This window comes from Anoplophora glabripennis, unplaced genomic scaffold (assembly GCF_000390285.2).
Source record: "Anoplophora glabripennis isolate ALB-LARVAE unplaced genomic scaffold, Agla_2.0 scaffold540, whole genome shotgun sequence".
Taxonomy (NCBI): Eukaryota; Metazoa; Arthropoda; class Insecta; order Coleoptera; family Cerambycidae; genus Anoplophora; species Anoplophora glabripennis.
Window position 1 is genome coordinate 126434 of NW_019416716.1, and position 20618 is coordinate 147051.

The following is a 20618-nucleotide window of genomic DNA, read 5'->3' on the forward strand; positions in this document are numbered from 1 at the left end:
TAAATATAGATAAAAATAATTATGTGTATGATGATAAACTCCAACTAATATTTTATGAAACCTTTGATACTTAGATGCTTACAAAATTTTTAATGGTGGTGAATTGCTTTCTTTATTCAGTTTGAGACATAGAAAATATAGTGTTAATATTAAGTTTTCTATGGTTTGAAAGTTCCAAACTATATGAACTATTGAATTTAACCCAATATTGTACAAATATTCGGTTAGGTATACTCTCCGGAAAGTGAGATTATTATAACAGTTCATGCATAATTTTTATATTTTTACAGCTTACTTGCCAACTTATCAAGTTTATGAAGCAAATGAATTAAATCGTTGTCGTTTTTACTTACAATTAAATACATAACAAGAAATTGTTTTAATAGTACATGCATAACAACATTCTGTATAAATCAATTAGGATTTCTTGTAGATACAAAATAAACTTAAAATTATTAAAAAATGTTTTATTTCCTTATCAAAACCTTTTACTAAGTATATCTTGGCAAATGTCAAAATTTGAAAAATACTATAATATAATAAAATAATAAATAATAAGAAATTGTCTGTATAATAAAATAATAATAAAGTTTAGATTTAAGCCACTCACTTAACCCTTACGGAAACAACAAATACAAAATATAAATAATAAAAAATATCACATATAAACACAAGTGTTAAAAGTTACTTAAATATGTATGTATATAATATTTAAATTAGAAAAAATGAATGAACGCTAAAATAGAATTTTAGCTTTTGTATTAAATATAATATTACGTACATTTTCTTAAAATTTTTTTAAATGTTTTGTAAATTTGTACCTACTTATATAATTTTATCAACATTATATTATCCGATGAAGTAATTTTTAAACTTCATACTCATGTTAGAAAGTATTAAAACTTTTTCAAATTGATTTTATGAATGTAATTTATTGTAGCTGTTCTTGATAAAAAAAATTAAAATATTTTCGAAAGCTTGACTAGATACCGAAGAGTGCTCTCATTTGTTTCTTTTTTGGCCAAATAACCTTATAATCGCCCTAAAACATGTGTTTTTGGATGAGATTTGCATATCGACGCTAATATTAAATTTAAATTAAATTGCAATAAAAGGAATCATTGACTTCAGACGATTAAAAAAAAAGCTCTTTGTACGGGGTGTTTCAATTAAGATTTTAACCAAGTAAATCTCGTTTTACAAGAAGAACCTAATTATTTTGAAAAAAAAGTAGCAAAAGCTAAACGCATTATAAAGATGTTACAGTATTAAATGATACACCGCGTGTATAAAACAACTATTTTTAAACTTGTTTTAAATTTAAAGGAAACTAATTTCCTAAAGTCAGAAATAAAAAAGGTGGCGAGAGATTTATTTTGTGCTGGAAAAGTAGTTGCAGAAGTACACTGAAATACAGGTGTGACTTACCGATTTCTCTGAAGGTCGCGAGTTGCTGCCAGCAAGTGATCAGGGAGCAGGAGCCGGAGACTCCGTGGCATTTGCAGGTCACTTTCGATTTCTTTATGACTGCCTGGAAAGAGAATACGGTTAAAGAAACTGGATTCCTGAGGGTATCGATGTGACAGGTAACATTAATTTTACAATATACCTACTACTAAAAGCTTAACCCCGATAAGATAACAGAGCTTGATTTTTAATGATTTAACTTTTTTAAAAAATAATATTAAACCAATTAAATAGCAAAAAAACAGGCAGGTACTTATAAATATTACGCGTTGCTCAAATATTTTCTTATTTTAAATGAATATATCAAGAAAGTAACTTTTCTCTGAAGAAAAAGGTAACAGGCATTGAAATGAATAGTCATTTAATTAAATATATAAATGCCAAATGTTCGATAAGTTTAGAACAGGCTCCACATGCAGTTATTCGCTAAAAATTAAGCCAATGAGAATATGTTAACAGTGAAGAATGGCGATACGTCTCGGAGGATTACCATTGTTTGAGGAGCGATTCCGTCCGTACTGGCTTTAGAACCAAAATCAGAATGAGTCTAGGAGTTCTAACAGCGCGTCCGCCCTCAAAGAACGTAGCCTGAGAACAACATAGCTAAGGCTAAGGAAGTGGAATGTAATTCTGCAACTGCATAATAACCCGAAAAATTATCGTATAGTTTTTCCGATATCAATTGAAGAACCAACAGATTGATAGTATGTACCAGGTTCGGTCGCTGACGCAGCAACTCGGCATTGAAATATTTGAAATATATTATTATTATTGTAATATTTATTTAGCCATACCCTTATATAGGTCTGGTCGAACTAAACGTGGTAAACAAGTTGTATTGAGCTACTGGGCAATAAATCAAGGCAAATTACAAGTGGTTGGTAAATTGCCCAGCAGTGCAGTGCAGCAATGCGGAATTTGGTGTGATTCGGGTAATTTTACTTTATTATAGGCACCTTCGATCAATATTCATATTATTCTTTATATATTCTTCATATTACAATTGCGAAAGGGAGAAGTAAGAGGGATATTTTGTTTACTAATATTATCACAACATGGCATTTTGGAGACCTTCTGAAACGGAACAAAACGAAATTTACCACCAATATAATAAAATTGTTTGAGGACAAAAATAATTAAAATATGTTGTTGGCCAGATGAACATATAATAGAAATTTTCTACATATTATATACAAATTATTATAATTTTTTACCTTTAGCAGAACATTTTTTTAGGGACGCCTATGGAACTCGTTAAATTTTATTACCAGACGTTTTTTTGCATGTTCACCTCACTTCGGAAAGGCTATACTTTAAACATCAGTCTTAAAAACCACTAATTTATGAAAATAAACATAAAAAGGACAAAGTAAGCAAGTTTCTATGTAACGTTTGTTTAAAAATAAATAATGTATAGCTTTGTAAAATTAGAACTAGAAAGTGCAAAGAACCCGGAAAGTGTCGTCCTCTAGTGAAACTCTGATTTGGCACAAGAAACATTGGTAGACACAGGTGCGCGAATCGTCTGAAATTTTGAAAAAGATTTGTAATGGATTTGATTGCTAGGTATTTTACTCAATTACACTATGGGCCAGGAACCTGAAAAAGTGGCCAAAATACTAAAAGTGCTCCAATTGCTATGAAATATGGTACTCAAAGGTTTTTGGGGTCGCTGATTTCGAATCCGTAATCAAAATTTAGAAATTCAACATAACGGATACAATATGGCGGACAAAAATGCTAAAGATGCTCCGCTTTTGCTGAAATTCTGTACTGAAAGGTTTTTTGGGTCGCTAATTTCGAATCAGTATTAAAAATTCAGAAATTTAAAATGGCGGATCCAATACGATGACTGTACAATCACAAAATGAGATTATGTAATTGAAACGCCTGCAGTTCGTCTACAAAATGAGTAGTTTCCAGGGTCTACCATGAGGAGGTTGTAACTAATACAAGCGATTTTGAACTTAATTCCGTTTACATATGGAAAATTACAGCATTTGTAAAATATCGCTGAATGAGTTCAAAGTAGACATTATAGTTAAGGTATTGACACCTTAAATTTTTTATTAAAAGAATCAGTTGCGGGGAATTGAGAAACGGCAATTTGTACAAAACCGAAAAATAAAAATGGTTTCGCAAGAAATCATAATACAAGTCAGGTTAATCTCCGCATATCATTATTACCTTTTTCGAATTCAAATATCAGTAATACCATTGTATAAGTAAATACTTATACAATGGTAATACTAATATTACATAGAACATTAACTTCAGAATTCATAAGCTCAATTTTTTAAAATATGTGCTTTTTATGAGAGACATGCATTTTCCACTAAAGTTTTTCAATATCGGAACGCCGATTTAGACACTTTCAGATCTTTTCGCAGCATCGTTTTTTATTATAAACGAATGGATATAAATTATTAGAAAAAAAAAATAGAAAAAGCTGTGAATCCAAATAAGTAGTTGAAATATTTCTTATAATAGTGTCCTGAGGGTTTTTTTTTAATTCGTAATCAGCGATCCGAAAAACCCCCGAGTATTGATTTTCATGAAAACTACAAATTTTTCTGAAGTATTGGTCCGCCAGATTGGATCAGCCATATTGAATTTTACAATTTGGACTTCTGATTCGTAATCAACGACTCGAAAAACCCCCAGGCACTGATTTTCATGAAAATTAAAAACTTTGAATTATTGGTCCGCCATGTTGGATAGGCCATTTTTTAATTTTACAATTCTGACTTCTGCTCAGATGTCACATTAAAAAAAAGTTCCATCGAGAAATAAAATGTATGGCTCAAAGAGCCAAGAGACCTTTTTCACGCGCGTTTTCACGTTTTATTATAAGATTCTTCGAATTATATGAATATTCGCAAAAGTTCATCGGTTTTTCTTATTACCTACACACTCTAAGGAATCCAATGATACATCGCTCCTTTTGATAAGTAGTGGAGTTTAGGGGAGTTCTGTTTCCAAAGTATGGTCAACGCATCGAAATTCACTAATATATGAGTATAACGTTCCGCCATTTTCTCTGTTTTTCATTTTTTTCATTTTCATTTTTCTTTGCGTCCTATTACAATGATTTATCGAAGTAAAATTATGGATAAGATGCAATAGCAGACTTTTGATTTGTTGAAATACAACAGTACCAATGAAATAAGCCGATCAAGAAAGAAAATTGACGAAAAATATTAATAATAGTAATAATAATATGACGCAATTAGTCTATAAGACATATTATTTGGCATGTTTTAAAATACTAATAATATACGTTAAATATTATTTTTCAAAAATACTTTGCAAATACAAAAATAAAAAGCCGTATTTTGTATTTTCTGTTTTTTTTTATATTAGTTTTGAACAGTAAAACGGTGATAGTCTTGCGCTGATCTTTTATTAGTTACTGTTTTCAGTATCGAATACATAAATCTGACCAAATTGAAAGGTTCCGAAATTACAAAACAATCATTCAAATTCTGAAAGTTCTTTTACAAATTCTCTCGACACAGGAAAATGACTAAAACTTATGCATCGTTGGTTATATGTATAAACTACTTGATGACATCATGATTGATTTTGAAATAAAATTGGGCCCAAGATTTGAGGGGGCCGTAAATGTTAGCATAGGTCCCTCATTGTAAAAACTCTAATTCCAACTCTCATGCACCACATATTCACATTCATGTTGAATGTTTCATTTCCAATCTCTTCAACTCTGACTCGATTTAATAGTACCTACTTGTCATAGGAATTTTTTATAGTCATATATAGAGCTGTCTCAGAGTCTTACGACTCAAAAAATTCATTCACTACCTGTGTTTATTCTCTTCTTGTGGCTTATTCTTTAAGACGAAAATTTCTAAATGATTTATCTGGTTTAATAAGTATGTATGTAACATGACAAAAATTTATACTTCCTGATTTTAATTCCTTTGCAGGTAGTTCATTATCCTTGAATGGCATATATTTTCGAAATCTTTTTATAAAAATGGTTATTGCAATTTTTTTGTTAGCATGATTAACAACATATTTTCGATAGCAGCTCCAATTCACTATTAACTGAGGATTTTTGAAAATCTTTGAAAACTAATGGGTTTTCCAGTTTCTTTTCTCACTTTAAATTAGTTTTACAAGTACTCACACTATAAATTGGGCCTTCAATATTATAACTTGACATAGTTTACATAAAAGTTTGTGAGCTCAATAGTACTTAAAGAACCAACAGTAAAACAACTCAAGAACAACAATTCCAGTGATACATGATACAAGGAAACTCCAAAAATATAGATCAAAACTGACATTTTATAAATTTATTAGCAAACATCATAATGATTGACGTTGACGGTATTCGATTTATAATACCAAAGACGTCACTCATAAATTTATGGGCGGGAAGTGGTGAAGGAGATCAGCAGTTTGTAGACAACCTGCTCCTTTTAGCGACCTTGTGCCGAGTTTATTTGCATCTAGCATGGTGCTACAAGTAACTCCATGCTATGAAGTTGTAATATAGAAGCTTCAAAAACGAGTTATTGTAGTGTTGAAAAAACAAAATAATGAAAAAATTGTACCTAGATAAAAAGAACGTGGATAGCGTGATCTTTTAATAGTTGTTCAACTGAACATTAAAGTATCAATAAACGTTATTTTAACAATCCTGCCCTGATTGTGGCCTAGTTTCAAAACCAGCTAAGTTCATTTTCTGAAAAATTTAAGCTGCAAACGCTGTTAGTGGATAGTTAAAAAATCATCCAAATCCACAATCATGCATCTTCCGACATAATGTTTACATAGTTATGGTTCAGAATTAATTGTTTTGAATCAAATACGTCTAATTATTGGAAACTGTTTCTAATGCACTAGGAATAAAGATAATATACTTTTATTCATCTCCAACCGTATATTACTATCAATCAAGTCATATTCCTCTCAACCAGTCACAAGCCTTATTGACAAATATAAGGTGTTTTTCTCCTTTATTTATTGGATACTTTACTACTGAAAACAACATTAAAATGAACGAAATAAACCCTTAAGCTAAAATGAATAAAATAAGGGTTATTTTTATGAAAATATGTTGTTTAGCCTAATTAAAAATTTCGCACTGAAAAAGCAGGTAAATAGAAAATACAGAATACACATCATTACAGTATATCGCGCACTTTAATACGCTGTAAAAAAATCGGTGTGAGTGAGTTTTTACTCAATATTGAGCATTATCAAGCTGTATAAAAGAATATTGCTTGATATCATTTGATAAGATTTTTAGGAACATCTTTTGAATTTATTTGAATTGTCTTAAAACGTTTAAAATAATGTAAAAAATAATATAATAAAGTGTATAGTAAAAAAAAGAAATACTTTTATTTCAACACACATAGGCATATTGAAAATCTTGAAACGCAATCATGTGCTACCGATTTTTTCTTCGGCACTATGAATTTGCTGATAAATCAGTATTTTTTCTCAATGATTTTTTTTTCTCACTGACAAGGACAAGGGAAGCGTGAAACAAACGTTTCTGATTTCCAACGTTCGAACCAACCTTACTAATAAGGAAAATCGTAATAGAATGGCGCTATTGTATAAAAGACATATTTTATTATCACACAGTTATAGTAAACTCAACGATACGACTGTAAGGACTTCTATAAACCACGATTTTTTTTAAATTTAATGACTCCGCATTTACCCACCCCACCTGTGTCTTGCAGTAGCCATTTCAAAAGAACTGCTCGAACCACCGCGACAGCCGGGCCGTAAAAGGCCAACTACATTTTAATTAACAATAAAACGAACAAACGGGCCATCTCATCGTGACTTTTATTATGGCAGACAGAAGTTTGCAAGATAAAAGTAATATATACGTAAATGAATAATTAAATTATATTACTGGTTGGTATTTACTGTATGATGTTGGATAAGCTACTTGTGAGGATGCGGAGAATAGTCTTGGTGCTATTAAAATCAGATGGCATTTATGATACTTTAAAGTACTCACGGAAAAGTGGCAAGTAATTAAATGTAAAGAAAAATACATTGAATTTTAACGGTAGTCTCGTAAAATGGGTTTCTCTTTTTCTATTAGTCGTTCTTCTGTTAGTTTAGTACACCGTAGGTGTTAATATTGTAGTGCGATTTGAAAAATGATTCAAATTTTGAACGTGAAATTAATCCTAATTATTTATTTGTAATAGTGTAATATAGGTAGTAGCAGATAATGGACGATTTTAAATGAAAAATGGGACCTGCTCTATTTTCGTCCAATGATCTTGTTTGCAAAAATGCGTATTACTAATTACTTGTTAGCGTTGAAGATAAAGAAATCATATTATTATAGGAAGTTGTCAGATATAACTGCACTGCAAATCTAAGAATTTTTTTTGTAAAAACGCGTTTTATATTGCTGTCAAAAACTTTTTCAAAACAATTAAAAAGTTATACGATTTGCCAATTGAAAATCACGTTTTTTAACTCAACAGAGTATGCTTCTATTAAGCATTAATTATACTCAGTATCAGACATTTACAGAAATTTAAATTTGAAAAGAAAACACATTGAATATGTTTATGCAAATTAAAGTCGTGTTATACAGGTTTTAGGAGTATTTTTTCACCCTTCTGTTACCCGTCGCACAACGATGTTCTACAGAAATTTTAGTGTTGGTGTTTCCCATTTAAAGATCCAGTTAAACTTGTATTAACCTTATGTCACATTCTATAAACTCAATCATATACAAATGTAATTGAAGAGGATAAAGATATACCAAAGGAGACTAAAAATTGTGTGTACAATGAGCGTAACTTTCTGTAAGAACCATTTGCAGAAATTGGTGCGCAACGGTTAGTTTCTGGGAAGTAAAGCTTGAATGCATTGTACATATATGATAGGGGTATAATAAAAAGTGGTGAAGAATACTCCAAATTATAATGCGTGAGATGATCAATTGATTTCCAAGTTTTTTGGTACTCAGTTGAGGGTTTGCATCAATACAACTCAAAACTTCTTCAATATTGGTGTTCTTACAATGGAGTAGCACCTTTTAAATGATTATTTGCATTAAAAGTATCAGTTTCCCTTAATCTTATGTGGATGTCTGAAAATGTTCTCCTATGAGGTGTAACTCTTTTCGAAGCACCCGTGATACATAGGTACGTTATATGCTCTTCAATCAGCGAAATCATACATGAAATGGATATCAGCCCAAGAAAATTTTACCATTTTTGTATCACAAGGAGGTAACAGTAACAATGTATTACAGATATTTCAACAATCAAACGCAGAAACAAGTTTATGTTTGAAAGACCAATAATAATTGCCAAAATTAATAAAACAAAATCAGAGCAAAAGTCAGAACCTACTATACCCGTGTTCCATAATAAGGGATTCATATCCAGCACTTAGACGAGTAAGGGAGGTGAGGGGTGCAGGGGACAAGATTCCATAGGCGTACTACTTGAGAAGGGGTCAAATAACAAAAAATTATAAAAAATATTTTCATGGTGAATATTTGTTTTAAAAAGCTTATAGAATCACCATCCTCTCCACAATTGTTAAGTGCCGTCCTTTCGGACAGCGATGCCCACTACCACCCACTTACACTTACCTGATGCGCACGCCGCGGATATCACACTTTATCACTTTTAATAATACATATTGAACTATATATACACACACCCTGTTCCAAAAATTCCTTCATTTATCCATGTTTCATCCGTGTAATATATTCTACTCTTTAGTTTTCGACCTTCTAATACTTGTCTTAAATAATTTCTTCCCCATATCAGTCTTTTCCTTTCCTTTTTTTCTATCAGCATAGGTATTCTTTCGATTTATAAAACGGAAATTCATGTCACACACAGTTTGCAAAAGCACTCTTCTAGATATTCTAGTCAAATTTTAATCCTGTGAGATAGCAGCCTGAATTTTTTTTATTGTCCGAAGCTCATTTTTAAAATACCATCCAGCTTGAATTACTCTTCACTTTTAAGAACACAAACCCAAAATCACTAATAAAATTACAATCACAATAATATTAACGGAAAGATATCCCCGGACTTCTCCCGCGCGTAGGCCTATATGTGCCGACAGAATTGCCCGGACCCGAATAAACGCAACCCAATTGACGTCACACACCAAACACCAATGAAAGTCTAGCATTTCCTGCAGCAGAACAATATCTGGTGCACGCCAAATGCATCACGTGAATATCCTAAAACTGTGCAATATCGACTGCTTTAGGAGAATGCGGCACATACCATTTTATACGAGGAATTTACAATTTTGTGTTGATTGCTAAAAATGGTGAGCCGAATTAAAGATGAAATCACTGCATATTATTTTGGGATCCGATTGTAGTAGAGGATTTTGAAATCCGGCTTTTAATTTAGCGAGTTACGGGACATAATTTTTTATTTATTTGGTCGTAAACGTTCGCATATACGAAAAAATTGTAAGAAACAAAATAGTTTATAAATTGAATAGGGAATTAAACCCTTGTTCTAGAGAAGCCAGTGGCGTACCGGAAGGAAGTTTGGGGGGGTTGAAAGAAGGCCGGACCCCAGAAAAAGTATCACCCTGTACATCGTGACAACTATCAGGCAGGGTTAATGATGCAGGTAATCTAGGTTAGCCTATGTTCCAAATTTGAGCTACATATCTCAAAACTATGGGAGATACAAAGAAAAAACATAAAAATTATTGAAACTTTAGCACCCTGTACCATGGTAACGAAGAATTTACGGACATATGTACGGACTTTTTTACTTAAAATCATGCGCAGATTTACCATCCTGTATAAAGACATACTATTGTGAAACATCCTGTATATACAAAGTGGGAAATCCGAATCCGAACTCAGTTATCAGATTACTAATAGAGGGCGCTAATTATGAATAAAAACTGATAATCGTAATTTTTTATGCAAAGCTGTATCGCAATTTTGAATAAAAATCTAATTAACTGATTATTTTCAAAAGAAATGCCTATTTAATATCGATAAACCTCCCCAATTTCGTGTTATTCGCATTTGAATCCAAGCGAACTTTCTGACCACTGCCCCATGGAGCATTCTTTGTCAAAACGGCCACCCATCTCTCCAAAAATTGAGGCAACTTAAGAAATTTTTTTCAGGCTCATTTGGTAGCTATATGTACGTACATAGTTTTTATTGAGGTATGGCTATTTTATAAGATGAATGTCTTTGATATGCATTTTCGATTCCAAGATATAGAGTTGTTTATAGTCAACTTCGTTGTCCACCTATCATAGAATATATTCTTTCAATAATTATGAATTTTGAGTAAGAAACAATAGTTTAATATTTCTTGCTACATAGGGTAAACATAAATGTTTAGGTAGGTACCCTTAACAATCCCTACCAATATATTTACTACAACGTTATTAACAATTTGTTCTTTGAATTGCATATAAATTTTTCACTGTATACATTGTATTTTTTAAGCCATTTACGCCGTTGTAAATAAACGTCGTCGCGTCAGCGTTTCGTAAACTTTTCACCATAAATCCTGAATACTATGTATATGAAACGGATAGAACTGATGTGTTGAACACTTTGTGATGAAAAATATTCAATTAACGCGCAATTTGCCTAATACTAGTTGTTCATTGTCAACAATTTAAAAAATTACGTGTGATAACATACAATGATCCAAAGCATCCAAAATATGAAGAAGAGTCCCCTCCATTCCACATTTCCATAACGTAAGCGGTAAACTTTGGTATTTGTTTGTGTTATTTCGGGTATTTGGAACTACCACAGATCTAAGATTCTTGGATTTAACTACACTTACCCTTACCCAAACTTCAGAATAGCCGTAGTGCCATCAAATTTATTATTTTTTTTTCTGTAACACTAAAACGCATTGTCCGGTGAAGAGCTTGTTTCGAATAATTTCGTATGAAAGTTTTTGAAGTAATCACCATTTTTAGTAACATATAGTTCAGTTGTACGTTTAAATATTTTTTCTTAATAGAGTATTTAAAGACTTGTTTAGTAAAAACAGCAGAAAACATATGATGCAAATTACATAGCCACACACACAAAAAAAAATGTTTTCCGGGTCTGGATGTCAGACTACATATTTTCCGGATCGTTGAATCCGAATCCGTGATCCATTTAACCCCATTCCGTCAGGTTTTACCAATATAACTTCATAACCCAAGCTGTCAAGTCCTATTGTACAACAATTCTGTGCGCCCACAATAACCCTATAAATCCATACATTCAACCTTAAACCTGCTAACCAGATAACCGTATATTCCCACAACCCCCATGCAGAACCGATAAATTCAATAACCACGTTACTCAGTAGTTTAACTTGATCTCTTATCGCCGGATACATCAGGGCTCTATAAACAGAATATATTTAACCCTATAATCTCCCAACCCCCTAAGGCCATAACCCTATAACCCCACAACCCCATAATCCCATAACTCCAATAACCACGTTACGCAATAGTTCGATTGTTTGATGCAAGGAACATAGTCTATATCGTTCTTGGCTCTCAGTTTCATCATCTCCAGTATATTCTCCGTCAATTAAAAAAATATCATACCAAATGAAGCTTTATTTCGCGGATGTTAACCCAACAGTGTCTGCATCCAGGGCACCTCTGCGGGGTGACGCCGGGCAACGGAATAGTCACGTTATCCGGCTGTCTCTGGATCATGGCTTTCATGCCATTATGACAGGTACAGGTGGAAGACGTATAAGACAGGGTTTCGGATGCCCAGAATCGGTTGGCTGGCAGGCTGGTTAGTGTGCGAAAGCAGGTCCCGCGAAATAAAGTTTAATTTGGCATCATATTTTTGAAATTGATAGAGAATCTACTGGAGATGATGAAACTGGGAGCCAATAACGATATATACTATGTTATTTGCATCAAACAATCGAACTACTGCGTAACGTGGTTATTGGACTTATGGGGTTATAGGGTTATGGGGTTAGAGGGTTGGAGGATTATAGGGTTAAACATAGAGCCCTGACATATGCCGCGATGATAGATCAAGACAAACTAGTGAGTAATGTGGTTATTATTATTGGAGTTATCAGTTATGGGTTTTTGGGATTATTGTGGATGCACAGCTCCCTTTAAAGGTCCGTTGCCTGTAATAGAACTTGACACCTTGGGTTATAAAGTTATATAGGATTATTGGTAAATCCTGACGCGATAGGGTTAAATGGATCACGGATTCAAATTTAGCGACCCTGTAAACACGTAGTATACATAGTCTGACCTCCAGACCCGAAAAACATTTCATTTGTGTGGCTATGTTATTAAAGCAAGTATATAACATGTTGGAGACAGAGAAAGATCTCTACAAGTAGATGCAGTTTTTGTAGAGACTTTTTAACTAAATTTAAATACATATAATACAAATTATTCGAACTGGATTGCAACCGTTAATTTAAGTCAAAAACAAATTACTGTTCCAATCCATGGCAGATTAGAGGATGATTAATTCATTTTTTCGTCTAGATATGAGGTAATAAAACAAATAGCAAGTTTAAGGAATCCATCTCAGATTCCAATCATAATAAACATAAGAGAGTGTTTTTGTTGGTAGAACAACAGCATCCAAGGATTGTCGTACAGTTGAATAATCAATTCAACTTGTTAAACTGTCACTTTAAAGCAAGGTAAACTAGAAATAATTGATTTAAATCAGTTTAAAATTTATAAAATTGATACTGAAACACAGGATGTCTTCTCACAGTTAATTAATATATGAAATTAATTTTTGCATTAAAATCGGATAAACTAATGAGAAAATTAATTTTGATCTCCAAGATTTCTTAACTTCTTACGATATTTAGACAAAAAGTTTTTAGACTCCAATATACAGGGCGGTTAAAATAATTAAATTTGACAAGGGAGAAGTACCTTTCTTGTTTCATGAAACGTTAAATAGTGAACGTAATCTAAATTTCTCAAATATTTTTTTATACGATTTTATTGATGAAGTCCCCATACGACATGTTACAGACAACAACTGAGGTACCAACATAATGGTGCGCCAAGCCACAGTACAAGAGATATAAGGCAATATCTAAGTAATCTTTTTAATGGAAAAATAATTGATAGATACATTTTCTGTCCCGCTAGGTCACCGGATCTGACCTCATTCGATTATTTTTTATAGGTCTATTTAAAAGAGAAGGTATACCTGCAAGGGCCTTTTCAAAATGCTGACCAATTGGAGAGAGTAATTAGGGAGACAATAGAAGATACAATAACTCCTGTCATTATCAGAAATGTTTTAAAATAATTTTCCACAAGAAAGGCCTCTTGCATAGAAATGGAAGGTGGATATGTGGAGGCTAATACGCAGTGACGAAAAAATGCATTTAAATTATTTGCATGTAATGTTTACTATTGAAATGTAAATTATTTGCGGCTTGAAAGTATTCATCCAAAGGTCTTTTTGGTGTAACTAATCAGTGACTTGTTCCAGATGGTGAAGATTGAACATCTTGTTTCAACATTGCCGGAAAACAAAGTCTCATCTGATTTTTCATTTTTGGCCACCCTGTATATGCTATCTCAAATATGAAAAATTTCATACCATTTTTTCAAAAAGCAGAACTTTTTATAAAAAATACCTTTCTTTCGTAAAATTGATAATAAAAAAGTTACACATTTGTAGAGAATTTGTAGAGAAAAGGACACACGTATATCGTCTCCTATCCTTCATCATTAAACCATACAGGGACCTAATAATTACGTAATTGAATACTTTATTCTCTTTTAAATTTCATTGAACACTTATATTCCCTTCTTGTGAATAATGCATAGCTTTAACTGGGTTTAGAATTTACTTCTTTGAAATTAAATTTTTTGTGATACCTTAATATTTTGAATTGATTTTTAAGGTACATAATATGTAAAATCTGCAAGAGAACAACTTCATTAAAACAAATTGAAACCCATAAAAGTTAGTCTTAAGCGACAAACTACCAAGCGTCTCGAAAAAATTATCGTAAGCATTTTAATGAACTTGTTCCAAACTTTACGCTAGCGCAGGCAGTACATTAATTTTAAATACCTATCACGTAAAGACATAAACGCTGACCGCCCGTAAATATCCAGCAATTACAAAAGAGAACATCATTAGAACCACCTGATTAATGTTATAATCCAATTTTATTACGAACTGTTAGACAATTTATAGATAATAATCTATAATTGGAAATTTCCCGGAGTTATTTATTGTTTCCAATAACAGCTGAACAACTAATCATAGAAGAATTGGCCTCCATTTTTCTTTTAGTTAGTTATTAAAAACCTAGTTTTATGTAATTACAGATATAGTGTTTTCATAGAAGATTGTTTCTATGTAATTATATTAGGATTAGGATTACGTATTAGCCCGGGAGCCAGCGACCGTTTTGAGTTAGTCATTTGGCAAAAGCTGAACATTTTTCCTACGCTTCATTTGGTATCACTAGTAAGTAAATCGACCTCCAGCTCGCGCAGTTCCGAGGGGTGTAACTGCAGCAGCCTCCCAAACACGTAAAATAATAAAATAAAAAAACTAATGCCGCAAAAGCTAAGACTTTGTCGACAAGTTAATTATGTTATAAACAAAAGAAAAAACGCAATCAGCTGACTTTAGAGTGGGGGATTATGCCTCAGCTTTTCACCTAAACAAGTCAAAAATATGCGCTAGGTAAACTGATACCGAAAAAGCTGAAATTTGGTAAAGTAATAGTCTTCTATTCATCTTAATCAGTTATACGAAAAAAATTGTCCGCTGAAGTTTTTGCGGTGTATAAGTGCTCAGTTGACGAGTTGAAAGTACAGCACATCGCTATGCGCGCGGGCGCATTGCATCTTTAACTTTATCAGCTGAGCACTTTTCAATGACTAAATATAAAGCTGAGTATTTTTCTCATTTAACTTATTAAGTTAGATATTGCATTACCAAATTTCAGCTTTTGCTGTAGGAGATATCTATTACTTTTTCATTTTTCAAATCTTACTAGTAATTATATAAAAATATACAACTTTTTTCGAATATTTATTTACAATAAACGATTTTTTTTTTTTAAATACTTATATACATAACATAAAATTAAACTGCATCAACATTTGCTGCGGACAAAGTAACGAGCGTTCAAATAAAAACGTGGTCAAGTTGGTTCTGAAAATTTGGACGTAGAGCGTAGCGTATAGTAAATGAACTTAAATGTCATCTGTCAAAGCGCTATATCGCCGCTATCAATTTGAATATTTTCGTTTTAAAAAGCGTTTAAAATGGTGTTTTCTCAAGAACAAAAAGTGTTTATCATAGAGTCCTACTTTAGAAATGGACGCAAGATTGATGGAATATGGAAGTATTCTATTGAGGAATGTTTCATAGNATCTAAAGCCTTTGAATACTTGAAAATTTCACCACAAAAAGAAGAGCTCTCAAGCTTTAAAATGCTTTTTGAAAAATTCAAATCGGATGATTAGGTGAGCCGTGGTGATTGTTTAAACATTTTCGCAATTTTCACGCTTATAAACAATTGCAATAATTTAATGTTCTTTTCAAATTTTTGATAATACTTTTCACCACTGGGTAACTAGTATAGATGAGAGAAACAAAGGTTTTTTGTTAGACCTTCAATACTAAACTCGCAATCTTCTCCGTACAAACTACAAATAGAAGAAGCTTTGAAGAGAAAAAATTAAAAGGAGGCGAAAAAGGAAAAACAAAGAAAGCCAAGGAAAAGTGCTACAAAATGAAAAGGAACTGGGGAAAAGGCCTGTTAAAAGGAAAGTTTTTACTGAATCATCAACGTCCAGTGAAGATGATGACACTGTTTCGCACACCACGGATTTTTCTTCAGAAGACGAGGAAGACGATGCAGAGTGTCCATATTGGGCCGGTTTGTATTCCGAAGATACGCCAGGTGAAAAGTGGGAGAAATGTCAGGCCTATTTCAAATGGGCACATCTAGAATGTGGAGAAATAAAATCAAAAAAGTTTATTTGTGCCGTTTGTTGTTAAGGTAGAAAACTTTTTTATTTTGTTCACAGAACTACCTATTCGTTGTTTTAAGAGAAAATGTTACTTTGTTTAAAGAAAAAAACGTTTTTTGTTTTTGAGAAAGCCATACCTAAACATGTTTTATGTTCTGTATATTCAATAAAAATATGTTTGAGCAAACAATAGGTCATTTTCCGCTTTATTCGCTAATTTGTGATAGTCTCATATTGAGAACCCAAACTGTCTCAAATTGGGAACCCTTTTTTCGATTAGGCAAATATTACTTTTCTGATAAAATCTAACTTAAAAACTAAAATACAAATTTGAAGCGTCCTCGCGTTTTTTTGAAGGATCTAGATTAAATTCCCTACAGAAAAACGTTAATTTTCCAAGAAAAATGTTAAAATTGAAAAAACTATGATTTTTTTTTAAGAAAGGTGTCTCATAATAGGCATCTTTAAACTATTATACATTTTTGAAAAGAGACAAATTTAATGAAGCTAAGTATGCACTAATATAAAGGGTGTTCCATAAAAAAAATTTTCTTTAATGTAGTGATTTCCATTATTCAATTGTTTCTTCTAATACTGTATTATAAAAGTTCCTAAAAAACTAAAACTTTTGTATTAAAAACTACTTTGTACTGCATACAATACAGGGTACTTACAAAGTGTCATATTTACGTTCAATGGAAGATAGGGATAAATGAACGGAGTTGTTTAAAATGATGTTATGTTAGTAAAAGTTGCCTTGAAATAGGAGAAAAGCAGTTGCTTTTCTAAATTACAAAAAGTAAGTACGAGGTCTGTTCAGATCGAAGTTATTTTTTTTTAACTTTATTATTAATTTTATACATTCATTACTGGTTCTGATATCCTTCAAAGTACTCCCCACCCCTATTGACACACTCTTCTTAGCGGTGTTTCCATTTCGCGAAGCAGTTCTGGATAGCTTCATTTGAAAGTTTTAGTGACGGTAGCAACACAGTCTTATTACTACAGCAAAAAATTTTAATTAGCGATGGCAGTTGGATGACCTGTTCTCTCGTCACTAAACGGGCTATCAGCAATTCTGTTCGGACTATGCAATTGAATTGTTTTTCTCTCCTCTATTGCATACAACTTTATTGCTGAAGGTGGTTGCCGAAGTTATTTTGCGAAAAAGGTTAATATAAATGTAGTTCGAAATATGCTTCGTTTCCGAGATACAGTGTTTAAATTTAAATTTTTTATTTATTTTTTATTATTTATTTCAAAAACTTTTAAAGATATTGACTCGAAATTTGTAATACACTTTGGAGAGATAAATGTGTAAATTTTGGGAAGATCCGAATATTTCTACTTGCACCAGTGGCGTTCGTATGAGAATGCCACAACCTTTTTTAATAAACAAAAATGATACGCCACTGACTTTTTCCCATTTTGATATTTTTTCAGAAATCTGCCATCAATTCTGAATGAAATTAGTCCCTTAATTTTTTTTTCGTAGGATGTATCGTTTTGGGGAAAAAAATAAAACAATATTTTATTACAAGTTGTGTATTTTTAATTTGTATTGATACATTATCTAGTAGGTTGCTGACAATATTTCTAAATAAAATGCAACCATCAAATTTCGAGTCAATATCTTTAAAACTATTTGAAATAATTAATAAAAATAGATAAAAAATTAAAGTTTAAACACTGTATCTCGAAAACAAAGGATATTTCGACCTATTTTTTCATAAAATAACTTCGGCAACCACCCCATAAAATATTTCGCACTTATTTACAAACAGCGTGTGATGAGGAAGAAATGGCAGGAATCGACATTGACTCCAGCGACCATGAGTTTGAGGGTGATGAATCAGAAAATGAAATAGATAATAGATTCTTTCACAAATAACGTTTATTGTAAATAAATATTCGAAAAAAGTTGTATATTTTTATATAATTACTAGTAAAACTTAAAAAATTAAAAATAATACATGTCTCATACCGCACAAGCTAAAATTTGGTAATACAATAGCTAACTTAGTAAGTTAAATGAAAAAAATTCTCAGCTTTATATTTAGTGAAGGAGAAGTGCTCAGCTTAAAAAATCAAAGATGTACGCGCTCGCGCGCATAACGATGTGCTGCACCTTCAACTCGTCAGCTGATCACTTATACACTGCAAAAACTTCAGCGGACAATTTTTTTCGTATAACTGATTAAGATGACTATTACTTTACCAAATTTCAGCTTTTGCAGTATCAATTTACCATATTAAATTTAGATAAATTTGGAGTACACTGAAGATGAATTTTTCGAGACAAAACGTCTGAATCTGGTTCGGGCTGAGGCAGTACAGTATTGGGGATCACAAAGGCTTGCAAAAAATGTAACAAAATTTCTATGGTCGTCTTTAAAAAAATGAAGTTGATGGTGGTCCTGGAGAGACGAAATGTTAGGTACATATAAAAATTGATTATTCCATTCGATAGAGGGTAAAAAGTGGCCATGAGAAAGTGTTCTTCTTTTTTCAATATCATCTCAAACAAGGCTGAAATTAAACAAAAACGGATTTCCAAAATTTCGTTTTTTTTTAAATATTTCGAAAACTAATCATGTTAGCCTTGATTTTTTAGAGGCATAATGTTGGTCCCCTGATTACGCAACTTTGCCGCCATTTAAGCTAGTTTGTATCTCTTATCGTTTTCGAGATCCCTGTAGTGAGAAGCGAATTTGTAACAGCCTGTATACAGCTTCAAGAATATTTGCAAAAATGTTTATTATTGAAACTTCCGTTTTTTTCACATGAGGTTTCTCATATTCTTTTATATATTTTTTTAATTTTGCCTAAAACGTTTATTAAACATTATATAACTTTTTTTATCCTCATATGCAGTTGAGATCTTGTTGATCATCATTGCTGTCATCATTAGTGTATTTTCTCTTCTTTTGTTTAATCTTGGCATTTTCTAGTTCTACTAAGTATTTTTATTGTTTTTCTTGGTGCTCTGCTGTGTCAGTGTGTTTGTCGAGTGTTTATTTCTTCAAGTGCGAGGCTACTTGACTTACATGAAATTATCTTTAATGCGCATGCTCAGTAACACATATTATTTTAATTTATTAATTTCTATAAAAGTGAATATTGTTCTATAAATTTAAATATGTAAATTCTATAATTCTTTTAGTTGTATGTGACGTCACTACTAAAATGATCTATTGTGCGCTATTTTCATTCTGAAGAGTATTGTGTAGGGTCACACGTTGTAGTAAACACGTTGCGGTTAGACAAAATTGAGCACTATACGACGAATGAGCGAGTGAAGATTATGAAAATTAATTATAAGTACGGAGAGTGTGTAGCTGAGACTGTGCGCAAATTATGTCGAATTTAGGCAGTCCCGGAGGATACCTATCCGATATATTTCATATTTAATGGCTACTTTTTACAAACTTGTAAGAACTTTGCCAACTTTTTAATTAATAATTTTTCTTATATAAAAACCTGCGTTTCATTTAGAACACCCTTTATTTATCATTTACCTCGAAAATAATGCTTTTGTATGTAACAAAACTTACATGATGAACATACGTTTGTGGGCAATTAAAAATAAAAAACTGCTTATCAAATTTCATTTAAATCGCTTTAGCAGTGTTTTTTATAATTTAAAAAAAAAATCTTAAATTTTACCACCTTGTATCTCTAAAATTAAGAATTTCTGAACACATTTATGAGAGATTTTTTTTGTGAGGTAGTGAAAATAATAAACGAAACAATCTGTTTATGTGCTGTTCATTGACTTTGTTATAAAAAATTTTTTTCTACAAACTGTTAAAAGTGGGCTTTTTAATTGTCATTTTTGATGTTAAAAATGTCATTTTATGACACGCGTGTTAAAAGTAAGTTACTTTTAACAGTAGTGTTAAAAGTACTGGTTGCTACGAAAATGTTGGTTCATAAACACTGCGATCTGTGTGGTATTTTTTGATATCTTATTTTTATTGAGTTTAAAGTTCTTCCGATTGCTTTGTAGAAAAAATAGTGTATGATATACGTGTTAAAAGTGATTTTATTTTGTTCGTGAAGTTAAAAAACTCGCTACGCTCGTTTTTTAATCATCTTCACTCACAAAATAAAATCTTACTTTTAACACGTATATCATAAATAGCTATTAT

The 20618-nt window shown here is 31.9% G+C and overlaps 1 protein-coding gene across 1 annotated transcript in view; it reads right to left on the bottom strand.

The window, feature by feature from the left end:
• LOC108910583 (protein Wnt-5b-like) overlaps positions 1-20618 on the bottom strand; it is a 192538-nt gene that overhangs the window by 42720 nt on the left and 129200 nt on the right. Inside the window, exon 5 of the mRNA XM_018715234.1 lies at positions 1429-1531. Coding sequence (XP_018570750.1) covers positions 1429-1531 — 103 coding nt within the window. The remainder of the gene's footprint in view (positions 1-1428; positions 1532-20618) is intronic.